Source organism: Juglans regia, chromosome 2 (assembly GCF_001411555.2).
Source record: "Juglans regia cultivar Chandler chromosome 2, Walnut 2.0, whole genome shotgun sequence".
Taxonomy (NCBI): domain Eukaryota; kingdom Viridiplantae; phylum Streptophyta; class Magnoliopsida; order Fagales; family Juglandaceae; genus Juglans; species Juglans regia.
In genome coordinates, this window is record NC_049902.1 from 30,550,646 (window position 1) to 30,577,120 (window position 26,475).

The 26,475-nt window shown below is 34.0% G+C and overlaps 3 protein-coding genes across 4 annotated transcripts; 1 reads left to right on the top strand and 2 right to left on the bottom strand.

Moving 5' to 3' along the window:
* Nucleotides 1–492: 492 nt before the first annotated feature.
* Nucleotides 493–5,158, top strand: LOC109004185 (mitogen-activated protein kinase homolog MMK2-like). Its single transcript, XM_018982649.2, has 6 exons — nucleotides 493–975; nucleotides 1,843–1,972; nucleotides 2,541–2,678; nucleotides 2,812–3,144; nucleotides 4,307–4,490; nucleotides 4,602–5,158. Exons 1-6 carry the CDS (start codon nucleotides 794–796, stop codon nucleotides 4,772–4,774), a joined length of 1,140 nt encoding a protein of 379 aa, XP_018838194.1. The 5' UTR covers nucleotides 493–793; the 3' UTR covers nucleotides 4,775–5,158.
* A 420-nt stretch (nucleotides 5,159–5,578) lies between these two features.
* Nucleotides 5,579–10,342, bottom strand: LOC109004183 (probable polygalacturonase). Of its 2 annotated transcripts, XM_035687009.1 has the most exons (7): nucleotides 10,162–10,289; nucleotides 9,392–9,396; nucleotides 8,601–9,001; nucleotides 7,328–7,448; nucleotides 7,027–7,201; nucleotides 6,749–6,819; nucleotides 5,579–6,484 (listed from the first exon to the last, which is right to left on the bottom strand). In XM_035687009.1, the coding sequence occupies exons 3-7, from the start codon at nucleotides 8,931–8,933 to the stop codon at nucleotides 5,775–5,777; spliced, it is 1,410 nt and encodes a 469-aa protein (XP_035542902.1). In that variant the 5' UTR covers nucleotides 8,934–9,001; nucleotides 9,392–9,396; nucleotides 10,162–10,289; the 3' UTR covers nucleotides 5,579–5,774. The 2 variants fall into 2 exon arrangements, with proteins under 2 accessions (XP_035542902.1, XP_035542904.1); XM_035687011.1 differs by lacking the exon at nucleotides 9,392–9,396 and having other exon boundaries at nucleotides 8,601–8,937; nucleotides 10,162–10,342.
* A 7,205-nt stretch (nucleotides 10,343–17,547) lies between these two features.
* Nucleotides 17,548–18,391, bottom strand: LOC109004182 (protein SPIRAL1-like 5). Its single transcript, XM_018982646.2, has 2 exons — nucleotides 18,052–18,391; nucleotides 17,548–17,939 (listed from the first exon to the last, which is right to left on the bottom strand). The coding sequence occupies exons 1-2, from the start codon at nucleotides 18,283–18,285 to the stop codon at nucleotides 17,865–17,867; spliced, it is 309 nt and encodes a 102-aa protein (XP_018838191.1). The 5' UTR covers nucleotides 18,286–18,391; the 3' UTR covers nucleotides 17,548–17,864.
* Nucleotides 18,392–26,475: the final 8,084 nt, after the last annotated feature.

Below are 26,475 nucleotides of genomic sequence, written 5' to 3' on the forward strand. Positions count from 1 at the left end.
TTATTTCTTTCTTAGAAACAATATATATATATATATATATATATATATATATTTTTTATAGGGTGGAGATTTTGAACTGAGATTTTCGTTCAGAGAATCAGACCATATGACATCAGTCTATCAATACTTAATTCATGTTAAAAACTGATCAGTACTTAATTCATTCTTCCCAAAAAAAGTTATTTTTGGTACCGTCTTTGCTTTATTTTGAAAAAGAAAATAATATTCATAATCTTTGAATCATTTATTCATAATTATTTTGTATAATTTGTAATATAATAATAACTGATTAAAACATTATTTAATTATTTAGATATCAACTATATTAAATTAAAAATATAAGTCATTCTGCTCATTATCTATATATTATATATTTATTATATATTTGATAAATAAAAAAAATTAAAAAAAGTAAAAAAAATGATATACGGTACAGGTGGTAGAATTTTTTAAAAATAATTGAATAGCTAAAAATCTTCCCGATGAAACGCTGATTAGAATAGGTCTCTCTAGTATCTACGGTCAACGGATGTAGGCATCCATACTTCATCGCGATGAGGACGATATATTTATTGGAAAATTATATTTGAAAATATCTCCTTCAGTTCACGGATTTTCAAACCATTTTCAGATGAAAAGCGTTGGGAAAAAGGAACTTTGCATTTATGCATTGCATTCACACTTTGCCAAATTTTAGCCACCAAATACCGCTTTTGGGTGTTTGAAGAAGAAAAGTAAAAAGAAGTTACAGAGGAGCAGCTTCATTTGTAGGTGCCGAACTTTCAACTTTGGCATGGCTACCAAGGAGTCAAGCTCTGGCGCTGCTGGTGCTTCAACGGGCGGTACAATCAAAAGGGTGCTCACGCATGGTGGTCGATACGTTCAATACAATGTCTACGGGAACTTGTTCGAGGTCTCCGCAAAGTACGTGCCTCCCATTCGTCCAATCGGTAGAGGCGCTTATGGTATTGTCTGGTAAGACTTTCGACTGAACCTTGATTCGAGTTTTTGTTTTCGTTTCATTTTTTTTTTCCTGGGTTTACCTCTATTTTCTATCTGGGGTGGGTGAGGTTCAAGGTTGATGTAATGTGGATTGACGTGCTCATGTAATACTTTTGCTTTCATTTTAAGGAGGTTTAAGTGGAATTTATGATATATATATATATATATATATATATATATACATACATGTATGTATGTATGAATATGCTTGCGTGCCTGCGCATCATTGAGTAGAACTTTGCCTGGTTCGAGATAGCAAACACAGCGCTTGTTGTGCCCGTATACTTTTATTGTGATTACGATGCAAATATGTTCTAATGTCTCGCTCTCGCTATTGTTCACAGTTCTCTCAGCTGACACTAGTGATTTTAGTGGACATTCATGTATTATTCAAGCTTATGTTGTTGCGAAGATGATTTAATATATTCTCTTAAAGTCAAGTATTGGTATGATGTATATCTCCTATTAGAGGACAGAAAAAGCATGGATTTTACGAACTCAGTAACCCAATATTTCTTGGTTTACATTTTGTATTTTGTCGGTACCGATCGATCTTGCGTGTCTTAGCTGATCTAATTTTATTGGTAGTTACTAGTCTATATTGTTGGATTCTATGCTTATTCCTTAGATATGTTCTCTTTTCTGTTATTTGCTACTTGGAAATAGGAACTTTGGCAAATGTGGCTTCCATGCCCTCCTCCCACTTGCCATGTGTTTTCTAGAATATCCTAGTCTAATGCTCAGCTTAAGAAGCTTCAAAAGAAAGGGATTGTTCATTTACTTGACGAGTTCCATGTTTGATTAAGGCATCGCTCGATAACACAATTTCTCTATGTTCAGTGCTGCTGTGAATTCAGACACACATCAGGAGGTTGCCATAAAGAAGATTGGTAATGCATTTGACAACATAATAGATGCCAAGCGGACATTGAGAGAAATCAAGCTTCTTAGCCACATGAACCATGAAAATGTAAGTCTGGTTACCTTCACGATTATTAAAATCTTTAGCTTTATGATTCTGGAAATGCATTTAGGACATGGAATAGTCCTAAGCCATCTATTGTCATCGTCTAAGGCCATGCCTATGGGATAAATGGCATAGAAGGTGTTGTAAATTGCTATACTAAGTATCCCATCTTCAAAGTCGGAAGTCCTTTCAATGAATTAGCAAATACATTTTACACAGATGCCTTAGCTAAAGCAAGATAATTACCTTTTTATCATGCTCATTCTTGCCAAGATCTCATGGAGGTTTGGTAATACTTGATTAAACAGCACACGTGAGGTTATTGTATTGATTTATAGAGGAGTTTACAAATGTCAACTATGAGTACATACAGCTGTGCCACCATCTATACAATTAGTTATACAAGGAAAGTAAATATTACAGGATCAATTATGCAGAATCATGGTAGCAACTGTGGTAGTCAATATTATAGAAATATTGCTTGTCAGGTGGCTTCACCAATAAGACAAAAGAAAGTATATTTTAGTTTGCTGTATTTGGGATTATTCGTCAGCTTTTCCCCCTTTCCCAGGTTATTTCCATCAAGGACGTCATACGACCACCAAAAAAGGAGGCCTTCAATGATGTGTACATTGTATATGAACTAATGGACATTGACCTTCATCAGATTATTCGTTCTAACCAACCACTTACAGATGATCATTGTCAGGTTTGGCACCAACAAAATGCTTGGGACTTGATACCTCGTTGTTTTCATTGCACAATCCAAACTCTTTCATTTCAGTACCTTGCTTGGCCTTGAAAAATGTGCATGGAATTTATACATCATGAAAATTTTGCAGTACTTCTTATACCAGCTGTTACGAGGACTGAAATATGTACACTCAGCCAATGTTCTGCACCGTGATCTCAAGCCAAGTAATTTGCTTCTCAATGCTAATTGTGACCTTAAAATTGGAGACTTTGGATTGGCAAGGACAACTTCTGAAACGGACTTTATGACCGAGTATGTTGTCACCCGTTGGTACCGAGCACCAGAATTGCTTCTTAATTGTTCAGAGTACACTGCTGCTATTGATGTATGGTCAGTTGGTTGCATACTCGGTGAAATTGTGACTAGAGAACCTTTGTTCCCCGGGAAAGACTATGTTCACCAGCTGAGGCTAATTACAGAGGTATGGTTTTTTGGTCTTCAGTGTGAGTTGATATCCACTAAAGCTCCAGTATTATTAATTGATTCCGGTGTTTTACTTGTTTTACCAATTTGGTCCAGATGTATAGACCCCCTTCCTTTCTTTAATGAGTTAATTCTGATTTATATCACTCTCCCCTCTCTCTCTCTGTGAGATTCTCACTGTGGTCATGCAGTGTTTAATCACTTCCATATTCTTTTTCCAATAAACACACAATGGACTTGATTTTGCTGGATGGGAAAATCACCATCTTGAAGTGGAGGCACCTGGTCATACCTGATTTATAATGTTCTCACAAATACTATGATTCCTCCAAACTAGAACCCGAGGCCATCAGTCTGCTCATTCTTTAACTCTCTTTTTCTCTTTTTTGCTTTTTTATTTTTAAATCACCCCTAATATGATTAATACCTGGTGATAGAGGCAGTCCCTCTATTGCTTGACTTGTGAACATGCTTTATATTTTGATGTATTGCAATCACTTTGAGCTTGGGTGCCACATCTATGCATTTTTTGCATCTGATTGGGCCTGGCTCTGGTTTTGAAGGCTACGTGTATATATATTGTCTTGCATACTGCCTGGAATTCCCTTAGGCCAAGTTTGGTTAGATAGATGAAATGAGATGAGAAATCTGTAAATAATAATGAGATAATTTGTGAATAATAATGAAATAGTTTGAGTTAAGATTTTTATAGGATTTTGGAAAAAGGGAGAGAAAAAGTTAAATAAAAATATTATAAAGTTAAAAGAAGGTTAAAATATTATTTTTTAATATTATTTTTATTTTAAGATTTGAAAAAGTTGAATTATTTTTTGTGTTTTGTTTAGAGGTTTGGGAAAGTTGTAATGATTAGATGAAAAATTTAAAAATTTAAAAATTTGAAATTGAAAAATATTTATGTTTGAATGGTGTTTGAATGTTGAGATGAGATTAGATGGTTTGAAAGATTTGCGAAACCAAACCAGTAATCCCATCCTCACTCTAAGAAATTATAAAATATTTTGGAACATTCTTTTTGGGTAAGTAAAGCTTTTAACAAGAATAGAGGAGAAGACATCCTATAAAGAAAAACTTCTCTATATTTTGATGATTGTAAGATTTGACATTGTACATATGCTGAGTTTTTTTTCTCTTTCTTCAAGTTACTGGGATCACCTGACGATGCTAGCCTTGGATTTCTCCGAAGTGATAATGCTCGAAGATATGTTAGGCAGCTTCCACAATGCCGAAAGCAACAGCTTTCTTCTAGATTCCCTAGAATGTCTCCTGGGGCTTTGGATCTGCTGGAAAAAATGCTCGTCTTTGATCCCAACAAACGCATTACAGGTACAATAAACAAGTTCAGTTTTGACAGAGTGCAACTCTACCTTTTGACTATGTTTCAAATCTTTCAGTTTTCCAAAAGGTTTATTATTATGCTTCCGAATCTGTTTGCAGTTGAAGAGGCACTTTGTCACCCGTACATGTCAACTCTTCATGATATCAACGATGAGCCTGTCTGCCCTAGGCCGTTCAGTTTTGATTTTGAGCAACCATCTTGTACTGAAGAACACATCAAAGAGCTCATCTGGAGGGAATCAGTCAAATTCAACCCAGACCCAACCCATTAGGAGAATGCTTTGCACATTCAGTGGAGATATATATTAAGGAAAAAAATTGCTTCCTCAAAATAGTGTATAATTTATCTCATTTGCTGGAGTGCATACAATAGCATCAGAGATACAAGAACTGTAAGACATTTTGCTTATGGGAACTGGGGTTCCACAGAAATCAGGAAAAACCCCAAGTGGACTGTGCATTTGATTCCTAATACCTATATGAGCTGTTGGATCTGGAAAGCGAAGTTGAAGCCAGTTTGATAGAAAAAACAAAAAATGTTGGAGCTTTTTCTCATGAATGTTAGGACAGGGTTTGGTACAAAAAATATGGATGCTGTATTGCATGGATTTGGATAATATGAAGATGTTTCTGTGTGTCTGTGTTGCTTAACTAAATCTTGCAAATGATATTTTGTAGTCGTAATACTTGTGAAATCACCACTTGTCCCAAAAGCTTAAGCTGATGGGAAGATGTAGATTTTATCATTTTATATCTTAACACTTCTCCTCACTTGTGGGCCAGACTTCTTCTCAATGAGTAGGTCCAATAAGTGGAATATTTAATTAAATGGGATAGAGTGTAGAGTCGGGGTTCGAACTCAGGATCTTTGCTCTGATACCATGTGAAATCACCACTTGTCCCAAAAGCTTAAGCTGATGGGAAGAGGTAGATTTTATCATTTTATATCTTAACAATACTAAGTGCTATTATTGCTTCAAGATTCTATACTGTTGCTGAACAAAGTTTATACATAGAGAACTGACGATGAATTTACCAAATTTGGTGCAAGATACATTTGACATGTATTTTCAGGATTAAAAAGAAACCTACGCTTTAGATTGGTATTTTTGGCATGGATGTATGAGAACGGTATGCATTTTTCACCATCGAAACAGGTAATTTCATTGGCCGGATTGGTTTAATAAGTGCCAACCTTGAACAAGGATCGCATATTTAGTTTCACACAGGAGCTTTAAGTTCCTATGTATAGAAGCAATAATTAATGCAGTGTCACATATACTTCCTCTTGTAAGTACAAATTTGAGCTTGAACATTATCGATTGGAAGGCTGTCTTCTGGGAAATTACATTCTGTCATCTTCTCCTGGCCTTGGTCTGGCAACAAATCACAAGGTCGTGGGACCACACCACTCGAGATCCCAGCAATATATGTACAGTTCCATGGTACCTTCTTTGCCTTCTTTGCCAGTTCAATTGTAACATTTGATATGCAAATTCCAGTAAATGGATCACCGGAAATTCCCTCTAATTTAGCTGCCATTGTTACATTCTCCGCGACAACATCACGATAATTAATGTTCCGGATCACAGGAAGTGCATTAGGATCATAGTTATCATCTGGATGCGACCCATAATCCCCTGTAATCCAAAAGGCCCATTTCATGGTTTTCATGGTCATCCCCCTTACGTATATGTCTTTTACAAAGCCTCCTCTTCCTACTCCAGTTTTGATCCTCACTCCTGACTCTGAATTGATGGCTACAATGTCTTCAGCCCTTACATCCTGGATCCCACCAGACATCTCGCTTCCTAGTGCAATCACTGCACTGAAAGGAGAAATGCATGTGAGCCTTCTAATTACCAGCTGCTTGGTGGGCATTCCATAAGCAATACCATACTCATCCCAACCGCTCTTAACAGCTACACAATCATCCCCAGATACAATGTAACAGTCCTCTATTCGGGTATTTGTACAGGAATCTGGACAAGACAAATAAAAAATCAAGTCCTTATCATGATCATCACAATGACATTCTGCATTCTCACTCTAATTTGTTTATTCAGATCATTTGGTGAAAATCTCTCTCTTTTAGCATCATCTGGTTAGAAACTTGAAAGTACTTGTATTACTTTCTGGAGCGTGCTTGCATGCACTTTTTAAGTCTGTATTGTTGCTAAACTGTACCTACATTATCTAGCATGCTTCCTTCAACCAGTAATCAGTATGTACATTCACATGCTTACCTGGGTTGATCCCGTCAGTGTTTGGAGATGTCACTGGTGCAAGAATGGTCAGGCCTTGAACAAGGACATTGCTGCATTGCATTGTCTTATACTGATCAACAATCTTAAAACAAAAAGGAAGAAGTTTTGTGTGCTAGATCGTGTCATCGAAGAAATTTCATAGACATACTGAATAAGGAAGTATGATAATAACATACAGGTCTACCTAGCCAGAGACACAGGAAAAAAAAAGAAGCAAAACCCATGCAAGTTTTAAGCTGATAGAAAAGGAGGAGAACCTGCTGTAAACAGGATGGACGTTCCATGATGGAGAATTTATCAAAGTGAGATGGGATATTTGAACATTATCAGAGTACATTATCTCAATAAGGTACGGACGGGTGTACTTCAGATCTCCTTTGCGAAACTTCTCCCACCAGAGAACACCTTGACCATCAATGGTGCCATTGTCCCCTGGTACAAAAATGGACCTCATTTGCTCACAGTCATGATTTCATAATTTTAATTTCTTAGTAGTCTTTTTTTTTTTTTTTCTAAGCAGTTATCATTCTGTTACAAAAAACTATCCTTGATACATACCTGTTACTACAACATCAGTGAGGTTGGTTCCATGGATAAGACTGATGAACCTTCCACCAGTTGTATCCCTTCCTCGACCATAGGATGGCAGAGGTTCAATCACAGACCATTCACTCTCGTCCTAATCCAGTTGTGAAAACATAAATGAAAAAGAAAAAAAAAATCAGCCCTCTTGAAATAAATAAATTCACCTAAGCATACTTTGGTTACCAAACTCACTTCAACTCATTTCAACTCATCATTATAACTTTTTTAAATTTAAAAACAAAATATAATAAATAATTCAATTTTTTCAAATCTTAAAATAATAATAATATTAAAAAATAATATTCTAACAATATTTTATCATCTTAATTCAATTCAACTCAATTTAACATCAAAACACATTAAGCTCTTATAATTAATTCTGTTTCTTTTCATGATCTCAATCAGTCAGCCACTGAGGGACAAAAAGAAAAGCCAACGAGGGTATAAGCAAGCCCGATAATCTCTTTACCATTCATGATCTCAATTGTTCCTCGACAACTTATTTGAGAATTTGTCGTTATGGTTGATTTTTCAAGTAATTAGTTTTGGTGGGGCAGGCTCTAGTTCGGCCTGTACAGGGAAACTGTTACGCCCGTGACTGAGGTCGTTTTCCGGCTAGGCCTCTCTAGTTTTGTTAACACCACGCAAAATGAATTTTTCCAAGTTTGGCCCACAACCTTCTACGGCTAAAATGACTTGGATGTCACCGTAACCATCCGATTTCAGGACTAAGGTTATTATAAAAATATTTTATTTTATTATTATAAATTATTTAAATTTTTCTATAAAATATAATAAATAATTTAAATTTTTTAAATTTTAAAATAATATTCTAATAATATTTTATTTTATTTTCAATTTTTATCTAAAATTATCTTATTTTATCCCACTATACAAACTGGTATGGTTTACCCATGTGGCCCTGGCATTGGAGCATAAGGACACTAGCTTTCTCCATGTCCTAATGTTTCGCATGGTTGCCCTGCCATTGGAGCATGTGAACTCTAGCAGACTTGCTCTGGTTTACTGAAAATTTCATTGCTCGTATATTCCAATTTGTATGAACTCTGTGCAAAAATGAAATTCGCATGCCAAACTCATTTCTAAAACAATCCTATATAAGTATATAACCTCATAAATTTTACAATTAGGATTAATTCAGTTTCAAGCATCTCCCTAAAGAGAGAGAGAAAGAGAGAGATTCATTAGTGGTGATAACCCACAAAGAGTCTTGGGAGGAACTCACCTGGGAAGCAAGAAGAACAGCATATTTGTGGAGGTATAGTGTGAAATGGCTGGATGTGAGATTGAAGCTCCCAGTCAGCCATTTTCCTGGAGGAACAAAGAGCTGTGAACCACCTTCCGATGCATACTGCCCAAGATGATCGATAGCAGCCTGAAAAGCCTTGGTGTTCGATGTAGTTCCGTCACCAACTCCTCCAAAGTCCGTCAATGATGCAGAGTGAGTTCTGCAACTCGTTGCCGGGTACTCATAGTATTCATAAACCTGACTTGTTCGGCTTTCAACCCCATTTGTGCCAACTAAAACCAAAAGAGCCAGTACTAATACAACCTCCATTACCCTGTGAGAATATCGAAGAGGAAGAAGAGAGAGTTCTTGATGGGATTTACTTGACAATACAAAGAGAGAACCAATAGCGTGTAAAATGGGAGCAAACATGGAAAGAGATGCCTCTAAATATAGGGATAATATTTTCAAATATTACCATATTCTAATATATACGGTAATATGACTTATTATCAATCATATTTAGTTTATTTTGTACAATTAATTAATATCACTTAATATTATTGATTAATTATATTTCTATTATTTTTTTTAATCTCATTTCTTTATAAATAGAGATATATGTTATGTATTCAAACATTTTAATATAACAAAGATGTATTCCTATAAGAGCCTGTTTAGATAGTGAGATGAGATGAAATAAGTTGAGATGATTTGTGAATAATAGCGAAATTATTAATTGAAATTAGATGAGATTGTATGAGTTGAAATAATTTCTCTCTCCTCCTTTACCCTTCTATTTACTATATTTTATTTTATTTTTATTTTCTACATTCATGAATTTATAGCGTAAAGAGGGAACGACCAAGTTAGAACCAGAGTTGTTCTGGAACTGTTCCACAACTCCATTGTACAAGATGTAGGTGGGTTTCTGGTTTGTTGCAGAGGATCAAATTTATGTTACATTTGTAGGTGAATTCATTATAATTTTTTAACCTTATTAATGCCATTGTTCGATCTCAACGTGGATGGAAAAAGAAGGGAAAATTATAAATATAAAACCAAGAGGTTGGTGAGGATGCCATATTTATACATACTGTAATTCCTCCTTATGCTTAAAAAAAACAGTGAAATCATGCCTATTGCCTTAGAAAGGCAACTAAAAATTGTTTTGAAAAGAAAAAATTTTTAGCCACAAAGAAATTTCATAAAAGTAAATTCATAAATTGACATAATTAGATGTGATACGTTAGATTATAAAATTATTTTTATTATAAAGTAAAGATGTTTTCACAGAAAAGATGCAAAGCAAACTTAAAGATTTATTTGAAGACAAGAATGAAATTGCTTTGGGTAAATGCATCTCATCATGTTTGAAAACGAGTGATATACATCTAAGTTTGAAGAACTGATAATGAAGTTTACACGCAAATTGTACATAATTAAAAAGATCATGGGATATTCAAGTGGGATAAAGATCAAGCAGAAGCAACGTCGTCTATTTAATTTCATTCATTTCTAATACGAAAAAAATTAAAAAAAGAAGTGGGATTGTGACCTCAAGATGGCGCTTGAAAGCAAGGTACGTACGTAGGTACGTGTATTTTCACCATCAAGAAGAGAAAGTGCGCACTATGGAAAGGGTAAGCCTACCCGCAACACCACATGAGTACCATTAGTGCTGTGAGACTGAGTGCTAGAAACTCCAGGTCTTGTACGCGAGGCATGCGCAGAAACTGGGCATAAAACGTCTACGCATGCCTGCTTCTGCTTCATTCACAAACCGTACGTTTCTTACGCGCCTGTTTTTTGAATCGACGATCCCCGTAAATTGTGTGAATTGGAAAACCATTAATCAACGTAACTGTCGTCTTTTCAATGAAATCAACGTCTTTTAAACTTTTGTCTGAATTCATATCGTATTTATTATTAATTTTTAATAATAAATACATTTTAAAAAAAAGAATAATACTAACTAGATATAATCATAAATTGTACTAACGTCACACGTTCAATTAAGAAAAAAGAATCTATTATTAAAAAATTAATTTTTTTTATATAAATTCTATATTTACTCTTGCCCAATCAAATATTATTTTTCTAAAATAAATGGCAATACCCATTTGGTTCTCAGTTTATGAACTGCAATGACGTGGGAATGAATGGAATGAGGTTGGTGGGGGCTCCACACCGTCAGGGTAGCTTGTCAGAACATGTAAGTATGTGTGGGCATTTGCAACCCGTGACCAAATTCTTTTATCCCACACCAAGAACACCACCAAATCAATAGCCAATCCCTTCACGGGATGTGGAGTGAAAGAAAGCACAGACAAGGTTATCACAAGATGCATGACATACTGTCACCACGCACCCAACTATTCCTTGTCCCTCTGTTTCACATTCGAGTACTTCATGTGGCTTTCAAGCCAAGATACGACAGACCTGAAACAATATGATAGATATATAGAAACGATATTTTCAAATAATTATAGGGTCATAAACCAAGGACTTGTAGTACTATGGCATATATTTATAAGAAAAAGGCTACTATGCCACTCCCAACGTTCCGCTCAAATGTACCGTTTGGTGAAAAAAAAAATATTTTTTTATTTAGTATTTAAGGAAGTGATTTTAAATATATTAGTATATTTTTTTATTTTTTAAAAATATTTAAATCTATCAAATAATATGAATAGAAAAATTAAAAAACAACAAGTTAGTATGCGGCAGAGTAGCCCGCTCTATTTATAAAAGGTGGGTCTATGCCCACCGCTGGGAGCTCCCGCTAATGTATTTTATGCTTTATTATTATTATTTTTATATGAATTTTTTAACATCTTTAAATATTTTTAAAAAAATAAAAAAATTCATAATATTATTAAAAAACAGTTACTTAATCATGAAGTAAAAAAAAACTATAAAAAAAATAAAAAATCATCAGCAGAAGCTCCCAGCAGAAACTCTCAACGGCGAGCATAGCATTTCTCATTTATAAATGGGGACAAATTTTAGGTATATTCATTAATTAATATATTTATATATTATCAGGATGATCACTACCTGGCGGCCTAGTGCATCCATCGTGGATTGGATACTGTTCACTCTCTGTAGTGCATTCCACGAAACATCCCACTTCTAGTTTTTTAGCTCATGATGATCATCTATAAATTAGCTCATGTGAGAGGCATCTAATTTGATCATTTTATATAATATCTATTATAAGAGGATGGAAATTAGGATTGTGTTTCGAGATCAAGAAGAATATATTCTATTATCCGCATGTATACCACAATCAAGTGTCATGACAGTAACTCAAGCGGAAGCTACTGCTTTATGGAAAGTTATGAAGATGTGTGATGAGCTGCATATGGGTTAAGTTGAATTAGAAGGGGATGCCTTATGCATTGTTAAAGCTGTAAATAATAGAGAAGAAAATTGGGAGTGGGGAGGTCAGACAATTGCAGATATTCGGGATTTATTACATAACAGACCTCAATGACATGTTACTCATACATTTAGAGAGACAAACAAAGCAGCTGATTATTTAGCAAAGCTTTCATTAAATGTAAATGAAGAGATAATATGGATGGAAAATAGTCCTGAGAGTCTATATAGTTTGATTCTATAGGACAAAACTGTAACTGATTCTCATTAATGAAATTTAGAAGTATGTTTTGATTCAAAAAAAAAATATATATATATATAAATATATTATAAAAGAGACCTAATTAGCTTGTCATGCATATTTATTTCATAAATAAGTTTATGAGTCTAGAGATACGTTTACCGGGAAATTAACGATAAGGTATAATTTTTATATTATTTATAGAAAAATAATATTTACAATTTTTGAAGTATGTAATTTTCGCTACTCCTTTTTAAAAATTTTAAAAAGTGAAAAAATCTAAAACCAACATAAAAAATTTATTTTTTTAATAGTAGCCACCACTTTTTTTTCAAAAGGAATATAAAGACTACACATTTTAATAAAACTATAAATAGCATTACCTTTGTTCTTGTCTCCATACGTAAGATTTTCGTTATCATAAATATATTAGTCGCAAACTTACGCAATATGTAGAACTAGTAGCTGAAGTGCCTAAATGAAGGCATATATGCATGCTGTCCTCTCTCTCTAAAGAAAGCTGGAATACCTTGTGAGCTATTTTGTAATAAATAAATATAACCAAGATAACGATGTCATCTCATCTCATCTCATCTAATCATTACAATTTTTTTAAATTTTTACATAAAATAAAATAAATAATTCTACTTTTTTAAATTTTAAAATAAAATAATATTAAAAAAAATATTCTAATAATATTTTATTCAATTTTTAATTTTAATTTCAACTCATCTCGTATCATCTCATTTATAAAAATAAACTAGCCAAAAGCCTCACAAGTTTTGTACAAGGAAGAGAGAGTAGAGAGTGACAGAGAGTCATTTACAGAGTGTTATATCAACATAACTCTACCCATCAAGAATAACTTATGAACTTTTTAACTATCCCTACCAAAGAAAACTAAAAAAACATGAGTTGAGGAAACCTAAATACTATAAGGAAAATGCTTGGGCCATAGGTGGTCTTGAGACATTTTCTCTATTTAATTTTTTTTATTTAATAATTAAGAAAGTTTTATTTAATAATATTGTGAATGTTTTAAAAAATATATATATTTAAGGGTATATAAAAATGTATCAAAAAAAAAAAAAAAAACTAAATGACCGGAGAATTCAGACTACACACTCGATCAAATGGCCTTTATCGATGGGTCTAGCAGATCCATACTATAATCATGAGAGCTAAGACATTACACTGTTATTTGATTTGTGACTTTAGATAAGACATTATAGTCATGATGAAAGAAAGGTCAAAGTTTTGGTCCCAATATCTTTACTTAGGCTCAGCCCAATTCATATTAACGAACTTGTAGCCCATTCCCTTAAATTCCTTGGGCTCTGTAACCCACTTTTGGTCCTTTTCCATAGGCTGGAGAAGGTCAGACATATGCCACCTCATTGTCGTTGCGATTACTGTTTTGCCGAGTTAAAAAAACTGGTCTTTGTACGTTGAGCTGGGACACTTCATTTAAGTTCTTCTAGAAAAATTGATACAAGTAATGCTACTTATAGTTGTAGAGTATATAAATATTTTATAATTATTTTAAAAAAAATATGACTCACTATTAAAAAATTAATTTTTTTAATATAAGTTCCATAATTTTTTTTTAAATGATTACGCGACGCTTACACAATTACGATTATAATTATCATTTCTCAAATGATATAGTTGCCATTATATTAAAACTACATATTAAAATTTTAATAAAAATCAATAACGATATGTACTGCCTGCAGTAGTAGTACTGCATGCATGGCCATGAAATAGATCGATCGAGGATCGTAATAAAGGATAGCATGCATTACAAAATAAAATCTCTTCTGTTCTTTGGCAATAATATAGCTTCCAATTAGCTCTATATATAGCATTTATTGCGAAAATTACTGCCACTCAAATCTTAATTTAATTGATTGAGCTGGCAATTAAGCATCATCATGATCAGTGAGTGAATGCCAAGGCATGCAGAAGTTAATAAATAAACAAGAAACTAGGGTTGTTTTTTTAATGTTTCAAAGCCAGTTAGCTAGAGAGGTGTGTGTATATATATATATATATATATATATATATATATATATATATATTCTTTTTCATTTCAATTAACCATTTAAGATCAACTAGTACATATATATTTTGGCCATGTTCTATCTGGAACAGGCTATCCAGCTATATATCTAGGCTCCACATGATGATGACAGCCCAAACCTACCTGTTCGATCATCGCCAATTGATTGAGGAAGTACCTTCATGCATGCATGCAGGTGTCCCCAATTAACCTAATTAATTTTTCGCTTGTTTTGCATCATTAAATTAAATAAGGAAAACAGCTCATGATGATCATATCACGAACGCATATATAAAATGAACTTATAAGAACGCTGCAGCTAGCCTAGCTAGGCATTGTGTAAACATGCATGGACAGTGTAATTTATAATCGACATTCTTCGAGGAAATTAGAGTACTCTTTCCCCAAACTGCATGCAATTTAATTATATATGTAAGCAGGTATATATAATAATCATATCCAGTGAAAACAAAAAATTTAGATTACTGTTGAATTAAGATTGTTGTTCATGTCCATGACACATAAAGACTTGAATATATAATTAATTACCCGGCCCCTTAAATTTATAAAGATGTCAAAAAACTAGCTTCAGAAAGTGTTATATATAAGGAATATTATTGTAATGTATAAGAGTATAAATATATCAGGCTTAAATACTGGGAATGATATGATCTAAAAGGGAGATTAATCTCATGTATCATTTGGAAAAGATGCATGATAATTTTATTTTATTTTTTTTTTAAATGCGTCATTTAGAAAAGGTTCATCAGTTTAAAAATGTCCTTAATTTGAAAATATTGATGAATTGGAAAATGTGCAATAAACACCCTTTCCAATTACCAATTAAAAAAAAAATACAACCGTTGAAAATGGTACATGCATTGGAAAAGGGTATACCGTTCGGAAAAGATATAGTAAGTCCACTAGCTGATCATTGATTTGAAATCATGTGCACTAATTCCAAATTAAGGATGGAACCTCTGAAAAAGAAATATGAAACCTTCAAATCAGATGGGAAATTGACATCCATTAATGAAGTGTATACATAGTAAATTAAATAGAAAAGCTGGCTGTTCAATCGAATCTATGATAATCTTTGTTGGAAAACACTGTAGATACAAAAAAAAAAACTCGCAAAGAGATCTCACAAATTAATGTGGCACACTGCTAATATGCCACGTCTCCAGTTTTTTTTTTTTCTCTTTCTTTCTCCCCTTCTCCCTTGCCACCACGCCTACCCTCTCCCCGTGCTCTCTCTTTGCACTGACCATGGTGGTCGGAGACCACCTCAGGGTGGGTAGAAGACACCGACAGTTCAAGCTACAGCACCGTTGGCGTGGAGCTCATGGCAACTCACTGTACACTTTGGTGGCCAGGGACCACATTTCGTACACCGTGTGTGTGGTTGACCGCACGCTGCTAGGTGGTTGGTGTGGCAAGATCTGAGCTGACGACTTGTCCTTTGGCCGTCTGTGGTGGTTGGGAACTATTCCAGAAGGACAAACAACGCCGACGAGGAGGGAAAGGGGGGAGAAAGATCAAAGAGGGAAAGGGAAATGAAGGGAGGCAAGGGGAGAGAGAGAGAGAGAGGGCACACTAACAACGTCAATTATGTGGGATCTCTTTGTATCTCTAGTATCCCTCACAATAATTCTCTCCTTCTCTTCCCCTATCAAGCCAAAACAAAATTTATTTTGCGTAGTTATCTTCAGTTGATGGTATCCACAGATTTCAGGCAATTTGTTGTATATATCCTGGAGGAAGTTCCCTAGGCCGAATTCTAAGCAGAAACCTTGTATAGTCATGGGGCCAAATTTCATGTCAAAGGGTTTCTTTGATTTACAAAAATCTGATATCCAAATCCTCACTAAAATTAATACTCTTTCAAACCATGCACTTTTTCCTGATAAAAAAAGATATGAAATTAACACTTGTATATAATTAGAAATCATGCATACGAACAGTTGATCAATTCAACTGTATCATGGCGTCATTGCTTTCCATCCAATCATGTATGTATATGCAGAATATATATGAGTATTCGATCTTTGGAAATATGATTGCACAACCTACAACATATGATCAGTGATGAGCACAAAGACGTGAAAGAGTTTTCAATGAGGATTGTTGTTATGCCAGTTGCTCTTTGTAACTTTTAAGTCAAATAGCATGCAGCTCATGATGCAGAGAATTAATCGGTCCTTTATATTAAACACATGATGAATGATATATAGTAGATGATCACTAGGTACTTCATATCAATTATATATAATAAGAGGCATCGGGATTTTCATTTCAAACATGCAGCTAGCTAGCACGATGATCTCTATATGCATGAAAAGATATATTTCCTTTTCTTTTTCTTAAACACAAATTAATCATATATATATGTTACCGCCTGCAGTACTCAATTAATCATAACTAGTATGAATTTCAATCATATATATAGCTAGGCTGGTGATCATCGTGAACTCAATAACAAGATATAGAGATCAATACAAACAAACTTTTTCTCTCTAAAATGTTGGAAGACTCTAGCAGTTTTTCCCGTACCTAAGGTAATCTGTCATCTTATCATAATCTGTGTATTGTATATTAGTGCATTTCAATCATCGGTATATATATTATATATAATTGATTAGCTAATTATCGGTTCCTAACGCTTATAATAAGCCTATATGTGTGACTTATTTCCATGTCAATTAAGTCTTGAATTTCTTTACTAAACAATAGAGAAAGGATATATAGAATGAGAAAAGGGAGCAGATGAAACCTCCAAACTCAGCTCTAATATCATAAGTTCTTATTGTACGTATGCCAAGGGAAAAGGTCGAGAATAAGCAGGAATATTAAAGTAGTCTAGCTAGCTCCCATGGAAGTGTTAATTATAAATTGTTTCTATGACCCTATATGGCTAGCTGGATGCAAGTAAAAATCGTATAGAAATAGTAACTTTTCCTTCTCTTATATAAATTAAGTGAGAAGAGACAGTAAACTCTGCGTATGTTAATTAATACCTGCTGGTTGGCATGCATGCATCATGAGACAAATCCATAGATTAATCTCTTGGCCGGGGGATTATTTTATAAATCTGATCAAGTACTCTTTAGAGACTCTTAAATAAACAATTAATAGAGATGGGAACAGAAAAAAGGGTTAATTAATATAAATCTGTATCTGGAAAGATCAGCTATCAACATGAAACTAAAATGGAAAGCTCAGTACTTTATTGTTTTCCAAATATGGACACGAACATGATGATCAGCAAACTTCAGTATATAGATTTTCATTAAAATATATGGGATTGATTCACACACTTATACTAACTTCCTTCTTATTAAATCAAGCACACTACTAATTTCACATATAATATTGGCTGACCTATTTGCATATCATTACACACCGTACGTCTGTAAGAAAATCAAACACCATACACAAATTAATTAGGAACCTTGCAAATCCAACCCTTCTTTGGAACTGAATCCTTTATTTTACAAATTATTCAAAACCCAGATAAGAGCTACTCCAGAATATCCCATATTAGAGCTGCTAGATCAGTTCGGAGAGAGGAATATTACTTATCTCCAAACAAGTAACCGAGAGATGAATCCCCACCTGGAACGGATTTGACTTTTGTTGACGGACGATCCTGATCAAGTATAGTGTTTTGCAGCATATATGTGAAAAAGATGATGATCTATGTCAGATCATAAGGTGCAAATGCGTATACATCAAACATAAATATGAAAGCAACGACTTACAGTTATGAAGTTTCCTGTGTTTTGGCCTTGAGCTCGGTGATAGTTGTTTGACACTTTTTCTTTCTCTGTAGGAGAAGTACGAGCGTTGGGAGGCTTCTGATCCGTGTTGGTATCGATACCATATGGAGGTGGGTCGACTGTCCGTGTGGGAGGAGAAGCGCTCGGTTTCTCATCAGAGCCAAACAGATAGCCCAAGGAACTTTGCCCCCCACCATAGCTTCCACCTCTACTCATGGCTTCCTCTAAGATCTGTTAATCAAAGTAAATTAATTACGAATTTAGGAGAAGGGGAATAAGCTGGGAAGAGAACCCTAATATATATAGACAGCGTACTCATTTTGAAGATTGTATGTATGTCTCTGTACATGCATGTATGTATGTTGTGATCATGTTGTGTGTATGCATTGCTGATGATCATGATGATGCGCTTTCCAAGTGGTCTTTATGCCCATCATGAAATAGTGAGACCAAACTTGAGGATGACGATGATGATGCCTGCACAAATTTATCTATCCCTCATTAATTGCCTTGCCTTGGACTAACAATGACTGTAGGTACATTGATATTACGGTCATATATGCCATTCCATTTAATTAATGGTAAATCTTGAGATCGATGATGCTAATTTTGTCACGAGGATCCATGAAACTGCATCAGTGATCTCTTTGATCTGATCATTAGACGTATCGACCTTGGATATATATAATTACTTTATGATAGTTTTAACGCTTCATTGAAGCTACGGTGATCTTTTGCAACACCCGGCGGCCCTCATGGCCAGAAATGTAACTCTAGGAAAGGTTTCACAGCTAGCTGTAGTTCCACAGCTCCTTCTACATAAATATAGAACAAAAGCAAGAAAGACTGCTTCATTAATTTCACTTTCTAAAGCTATTGTGGAGGATTTGACAACTATTTAGCAGTGTTTAATGAGTACTAATTTTCAACCTTCTAGCTAACTAGCGGCCAGCTGTGGCATGTAATCAGATGTGTACATGTCATGAACGACTCTACAACAAACTTATAAAGTGGACAGAACATGAGTTGGTCGAATGTCAAAATCAAGGTGGGCTCCGGCCTCAGCCTTACTGACCAATTAACCATAATTTAGGATTAGTGGTGTTTGATTCCATAATGTTGCAAGCAGTCAACGTTAATTAACCCTAGTTAGTTGGATAAAGATTTCCTAGCCCGTATATATATATATATATATATATATATTGTTTGTTCATCTTTTCTTCATTTTTCTTATTCTTTTTGCATTAAAAAGATTATAATTAAGAGCATCCTCGTTGAATTATGTAAATGCAAATTCAATGAGGAGTTTGGCTAATAGACCCAATTAAAAAATAGTCTACATTAGATTATGCAACTTAAAAAAGATATAACTTTTAACTACAATAATTTGAGATTGATGGTAATTATATTTTGTGGTCATTGTAGCTAGATCAAATTGATTAAAAAATATTTTCAACTACTTGTTGTTTTCTTTGCTTTTATTCTGCACTATTTCTTCATTTCTTATTTTGTTTATTTGCTTTTCTTCTGCACCATTTATTTCATTTTAAAGTTTTTTTTTTTTTTTGCCTGTTATTATTGAGTTCAATCTTTCAGATTTAATTTTTTTTTTTTTTTGAAGGGAGGGGGGATTTGTGCTTTGTTTTAGTGCTCCCAAGCTGGGATTTGAGCTGGAAACAAAAAGAAAATTAATGGGTGTTTGTTTTAGGTAAAAATGTAATATATGTTTTTTTTAATAGTGTTGTATTAAATATTTAGAATGTATTTATTAGAATCCTAAAATATTATTAAATTTATAATTTTTTATTATTATTTTAACTAATAAATAAATAATCTAATATAAGAATAAATTTTGAATGAAATAACTAAATATAAAATTATGTTATATTATACAAATTTTGTGTTTATATTTACATAATTCAATACTAATTATGTTATAAATGATTCGTAAGTTGGGCCTATTTTCCTGGCCATTTTGACATCGACAACAGGATTTGAACTCATCGTACAGATATTATGACATCTCACCGAAAAAAAAGTACAAGAAATTCACTTGGTTTTGGTATATTGTACAAGTGATCTAGATCAAGGATAAATTTGGAGTGAAATGAGAATTTTATGTTTTGTTTTGATATTTAAAATATTATATTTTAATATTATTATTATATTGAGATTTGAAAAAGTTGAATTAGAATTTGAAAAAGTTGAATTGTTTATTATATTTTGTATGAGAATTTAAAAAAGTGTAATGATGAGATGAGATGAGAATTTTGTGACTCATCTCACTTTCCAAATCTGCCCTAATATGACTGTCATCGATCACGACAGGCTAATGTGGCTTGGGCCTCAATCCCATTATTTTAAGAGCTAAAGCAGTGTTTAAATGGGGTTAAATCAAGATAATGGGTAACTTTTTAAGAGGAAATTAAAACAAAAGCGCAAGTTATAACTTGGTTGGTCCTGTTGTTATTGGATCCATTCATGACTTGTATATTCCTCTATCAAAGTGCTACTGTAGATCAAGGAAGGAACTACCGCATGCAGGATATAATATATATATATATATATATATATATATATATATATTATATATATATATATTTATATATATAGCTGCATCGGTCCCAAGGAATCTTGTCGGCCGAAGGAATCCCTTGAAACTAATCAGAATGGTATCTGTAGTACTGAGGTTGCTCGATCGGACTAATTAAGGAATATTAATATTGATTGAAAATTGATAAATACACGTAACTTTTTATAATATTTTACATAATAATATTTTAAAAGAAGTGATATTTTTATAAAATAATTTATAAAATTAATATTATTTTATAATATATATTATAAAATATATTGTGTATGTATATCATTACTCTTATTGATTAAGGTTGAATATTAGAATTAAAAAGAATGAGAAAATGTGACCAAGAATGAGAATGGATATTTGATTTCCAATTAATATTGAATTATGCTTACAGGCGCCTAGCTAGCTCCTTGATCACGTATAATGTCAAGTAATGAATTAACAATAATTTTATTTTAAGATATCTACATTACATATTATCCACGTAGTATAATTTAATTTGAAAAATAAATCTTAAAATTTAAATCTTACAAATCAAATTATGTTATACATGTATATGGTATGTAGTGTAGAAACTTTAAAATAGTAATATTTTAGAATATATAATTTGTAATAAATCTGACATGAGCTTGTCTATAATCTGCATCACAAAGGTCATGGTTCAATATACAACGAGAGGCACAACTTAATTACTAAGAGCTGACAAAATTAAGGTATTCTACACACACATGATATATATATAAGACCTAGTCTGAGTCCATTCTGACGCAAGTAAAAGAGATTACTATTAATCTGACCATGTAAGTAAAATTAAGGTTTTTTTTTTTCTGTTTACACTGACCATGTAAGCTTTGGATTACAATATATATGCATGCTTGAGAAAACGGTCATAATTTTATGTTGAACGACAGACAAGCTTAACATGTAAATATTCATGGTTAAATCATGTATATATATAATAACCTTTGTGCCTAGGTAGGAAAATTTAATGTAGAACCTCTATGTCCCACAAAGTTGGCAGAGATTATATATAGTTTTCATCAAATGTCGAGGGTTGATGAGGAATTTAGTGCTGGCCTGTACGTCTGAAGCTGCAGTAAGCAGTACTGCCTGTATGTCTGAAGCTGCCATCATGGAGAAGATATGATGGCTATGGCCCTCAAAACTCAAAAGACACATGGTGAGTACTATTAAGCAGCGTTAGGACACTGAAAAGGTCAAACCGGACTGGCCTAGATGGCAGTAAACACTCCAGTCTCTCCTAAAGTCATGTACATATATTTTTAAAAAAATTTTCCACCCAAAATAATTACTGTCGGTACTTTTGACATGACCAGTCATAGTTTATAGTTTATACTACTCGATCCCGTATATATCCGTATTACCCACGGATCCTTTTGGTGGCAGTTTGAACTATTTCTCACGAATTTAGCCTAAAATCTATTTGCTGCGAGCTCAGAGTCTTTCCCCACCGATGTCTTTGTCGAAATAATCCTGCTTTTCCCACGAGTTACTTTTTGGTGGAAAAAATTACTTGATGTCACTAATTTTATTTCACTGACTTCCCATGACTAGATTCGGTGAGAAAAGAGCTTTTCCCGCGAACGCCATTCCTTTTACCACCACAAACCCTCCTGAAAAAAATTGGTATTTGTTGTAGTGAGTACCAAATAGAAACTTTTGTTGAAAAACTCCCCCATATAATGCTACATTTTTTAAAAATATATATTGTAAATAACTTAATTTAAAAGTAATTTAAGTGCATATTTACTCAACAATAAATAACTTTTTAATATTAATATAATTTTTTAGTAAAACTTTATATATAATTAAAAGCACTAATATACAAAGTCAGGGGCGGAACTACCTTATGGCTTGGGGGGCTTTGGCCCCCCCAAAGTTTTTAAAATTTGATAAAAATTAAGTTTTAGAAATTGTTTTTATTAAGTAGACTATATAAAAATTAGTATTTGACCCCCCAAATTTTATTTTTTTTAACTTAGCCCCCCAAACTAGATTTTCTGGTTCCGCCCCTGTGCAAAGTTTTACTTCCTACCACAACCCCAAAACAGATGACACTTATATACTGTGGTGACAGCTTTGCAAGTTTTGGATAAGAAAAAGAAAAAGGTTTTGAGATAAGAATCTGGAATCAAAGCTCTCTATACCTTTTTCAGAAAACCAATAATGCCACAGCAAAAGATATGGCCATATATATATATATATATATATATATATATATATATATATATATATATATATATATATATCTGATCAATGCGTTCTGTAAAATGGAATGTACGTTTCTGATACCCCGAGAAAACACCTGACATGATCAGTTGATTATGACCACATATGCTTCGATTTCAATTATTGAGGCCGATCGAGAATTGAAGATTATAATGCACATGATGATCTAAAACGTAGTTTCATTTGCATATATAAATATATATATATATATATATATATATTAATGGCGAGAAAGATAGGTGGAAATATATATAAAAGAAAAGCAAGCTATATAGAGACCATTCATGCATGCAATGACCAGGAGCAAAATATCATGATCACATGAGATCTAGAACATGAACATGACATACCCGATTTGGCAAGTGCGGCAATATGAGATGACCCCCGATGATCTCGATCATCATTCCACAACAAGATAGCTTAAATCTTGGATCGGCACCACAAGTAGTGGGTCTTCCATTGGTCCAACATTATCATGTCTTTGTTTGAATATATTTTGCCAACTAATTAAAGGTGCTAGCATGTTGTTGTTGTTGTTGTTGTTGTTGTTGGTATGTCCATATATCTAATTATTTTGATGGCCGGCAATAATGATTCCCTCTTACAACGTCTAATTATAATAATGCTACACCTTTTTTTCTCCGAAAAAAATATCTCATGAATCCATCAAGTGAATTACAATAATATTTGATCGATCCTCTTCCGTGGAGTTGGAACTCATGATCATTTATATATAAGAGTAAGAAATTAATGAGATCATGTACATACATATACATATATATATATATATAGTCATTGACCTAGGCGGGATATATAGAACTGAAAAAGGAAGTAGAGATGATGATGATAGGAATCGCATCGAGAAACAAAATGGATTGGTGTGATGTTTAATGCCCCCTCTTTGGTGTACATGATTCCCCATAAAAATAGAAGATTGGACCCATAATATCGATCATACTATATGTGTGTAAATATATATATATATATATATATATATATATGCATGCATGGTAGATCAATGGAGCATTTCTCCTTAAATATAACTACATGGGTTTTGACATATAATCTTCCCTCCTACAATCCTTATATCCATGCAATAATTTTAGATTAAAAGGGAAAAAAAAGAAGAAAATAATTAGAGACGGACAGAATTAAGTTGCAACTTACATCGAATGGCGAAAAGAAGGATTGAAGCAAATCATTCAGCCATGATTGTAAGAAAGGAACATGGTTTTGTATAAAACTATGGTTTTTTGGGGCTAGCTACAGCCAATTAGGTTTTTTATTTGAGTTTGTATTCATGTATTTTAACATGCATACGTACGTATCTTTTTTTTTTTACGGAACCTCAATTTTATTGATTACCCTCACTTGTAGCGGAAAAAAATCGTGATTACAGACATGACACATGGAAGGTACATATAAGCTAAGAATTTAAAAACCAGGCATTAAAACCGTTAGATTCATATAGAGTACACGGCCTTAAGAAAGACACTTAACCTAAATCCAAACAATCCAAAGAAAGGAACCTGCAAAAAACCAAGCACACAAGAAAAAAGAGAAAAGCAAATAAACTTACCAAGCACAAATCTTACGAGATCCTCAGGTAGGGCATACCCAATTTATCCATGCAGAAAAGTACACTCAACAGGCTAGGCAGCGTGTGAAATTCAGACCAGTCAGAGTTCAAACCCTCAGCCCCACACTTAGCTAGAAAGTCAACTACAGCATTACCTTCACGAAAAATGTGATTCACAATATACTCCAGGCTATTAAACTATTCATGTAATTCATCCCAAAAATCTTTTAAATACCAAATGGGACAATTATTCTTAGTAATCCAATTAACCACCAGTTGAGAATCAGACTATTTGAACACGATAAAACCCAAGAGCATAACATCTACGAACGCCTTCCAATAAGCTCCTGATTTCGGCAAAATTATTGGTACCTTGACCCAATGGAACAAAGTAAGCTAGAAGTAACCTACCATTCTCATCCCTAATAACACCCCCAGTGCTAGAAGCGCCAGAGTTCTCGAGACTACTACCATCAATATTGAGCTTAACCCAACCCTGAAGAGGCCAGTGCCATCTAACCACCCGAACCCTCTTGGGCTTAGGGAACAAGACTGAAATATCCAGTCTATTCAAAATATATATGTCCTGGGTGGAAATAGAAAGCACTTTCATGATCTGGTCCATGATGCGCCAAAGCCAAAATTTAATAGCGTGCCAAACCGACTCTGCCATATGATCCCTATCTTCGTACCGGACTTTACAGCGCCTCTCCCAAAGTTTTTAGGTTATAATGGAGGGCAAAAGGCTAAAGATAATTCTAACCTGTGAAGACTTACTCGCATGGCGAAACCAAAAATTAATTTGATCATTCCAAGTGTAGAAAGAGACCATAGGAACCTCTATCTGTATGGCCGCTAGACGCCAAATATGTCTAGCAAAGTCCCCTGTGCAGAGCACATGGTTTAAGTCCTCAATATGACATTTTGACAACAATTACATTTGGAAGCCATTGAGACACCCACCATTCTAATATTCTAATCAACACTGAGGTAATTATTAATAGCCTTCCACATCATGATGGAAATCTTCTTAGAGATTAGTATGCCATATCCACTGAGCCCAAGGTAAAGGAGGCGCCCGAACCCTAATACAATCCTAGGCGCTCTTAGTAGTAAATTCTCCTTCCTTATCCTTCAACCAAACAATTGCATTTTGGCCCTCCTTCCGTCTAGCCAAAAAATCATACAGAGCATTGGCTTTCTGATGGCCCACTAAGCTGTTCAGAAGAGAAATATCACACCCATTCTCAATGCAACACTCATTTATCTTAATCAAAGGGTGCGTAGATACAAGAAATTGACCATAGAGCATACCTCCCTCATCCCAATTGTCATACCAAAAGGAGATATTGTCCTCTTTCACAACTCATTTGGAACTATTTATCACCTCCGAGATACTACAGACAATAGATCTCCAAAAGCGGGTCCCTTTTGTAGGCTCTAGGAGAGATAAGTGGTTTCCTTTAATATATTTACTTCTAAAAAACTCCGCCCAAAGAGAGTTGCCATTAATAAGATTCCAGACAAGTTTCATGAGTAAAACTTTTTGAACATCTCCAAAGTCCTTAATACCCAAACCATCTTCATCCGTGGGAGTATATATATACTTCCAGGATATCAATTTCCTACGACTCTTGCTTCCAGATTCGCCCCAAAAGAAGGAGCTCAGAAGTTTATTCAAGCTACGTATCACTGCTTTGGGGACATCTAAAATAGCAAGAAGATGGGTGACCATACTAGATAAGACGTGACGCAAAAGAATAGTTCTACCACCATCAGAGAGTATCTTCATCTTTCATCCCACAATCTTCATATTCACTTTACCCAACAAATCACCAAAATCGCAAGCCTTCAGCCTGTCATCCACAATAGGCACCCCCAGGTACTTGAAAGGAAACAAACCCTCAATAAACCAAGTAAAGCAAAGAAGATAATGTTTCCTAGAGACCGGAATTCTCTTAGAGAAGAAAATGGCACTCTTCTCTTTATTGAG

What these genes read in the sequence shown, in the direction of transcription:
- LOC109004185 (XM_018982649.2), top strand. Translation starts at nt 794, where the DNA reads ATGGCTACCAAGGAGTCAAGCTCTGGCGCTGCTGGTGCTTCAACGGGC. An exon ending in TTACAGATGATCATTGTCAG is followed by an intron (nt 2,679 to 2,811) that starts GTTTGGCACCAA and finishes AAAATTTTGCAG; the next exon opens with TACTTCTTATACCAGCTGTT. An exon ending in TCCCAACAAACGCATTACAG is followed by an intron (nt 4,491 to 4,601) that starts GTACAATAAACA and finishes ATCTGTTTGCAG; the next exon opens with TTGAAGAGGCACTTTGTCAC.
- LOC109004182 (XM_018982646.2), bottom strand. Translation starts at nt 18,285, where the DNA reads ATGAGTAGAGGTGGAAGCTATGGTGGGGGGCAAAGTTCCTTGGGCTAT. An exon ending in ACACAGGAAACTTCATAACT is followed by an intron (nt 17,940 to 18,051) that starts GTAAGTCGTTGC and finishes ATACTTGATCAG; the next exon opens with GATCGTCCGTCAACAAAAGT.
- LOC109004183 (XM_035687011.1), bottom strand. Translation starts at nt 8,933, where the DNA reads ATGGAGGTTGTATTAGTACTGGCTCTTTTGGTTTTAGTTGGCACAAAT. An exon ending in CTGTTCTTCTTGCTTCCCAG is followed by an intron (nt 7,449 to 8,600) that starts GTGAGTTCCTCC and finishes CAACTGGATTAG; the next exon opens with GACGAGAGTGAATGGTCTGT. An exon ending in CACTGATGTTGTAGTAACAG is followed by an intron (nt 7,202 to 7,327) that starts GTATGTATCAAG and finishes TTTTTGTACCAG; the next exon opens with GGGACAATGGCACCATTGAT.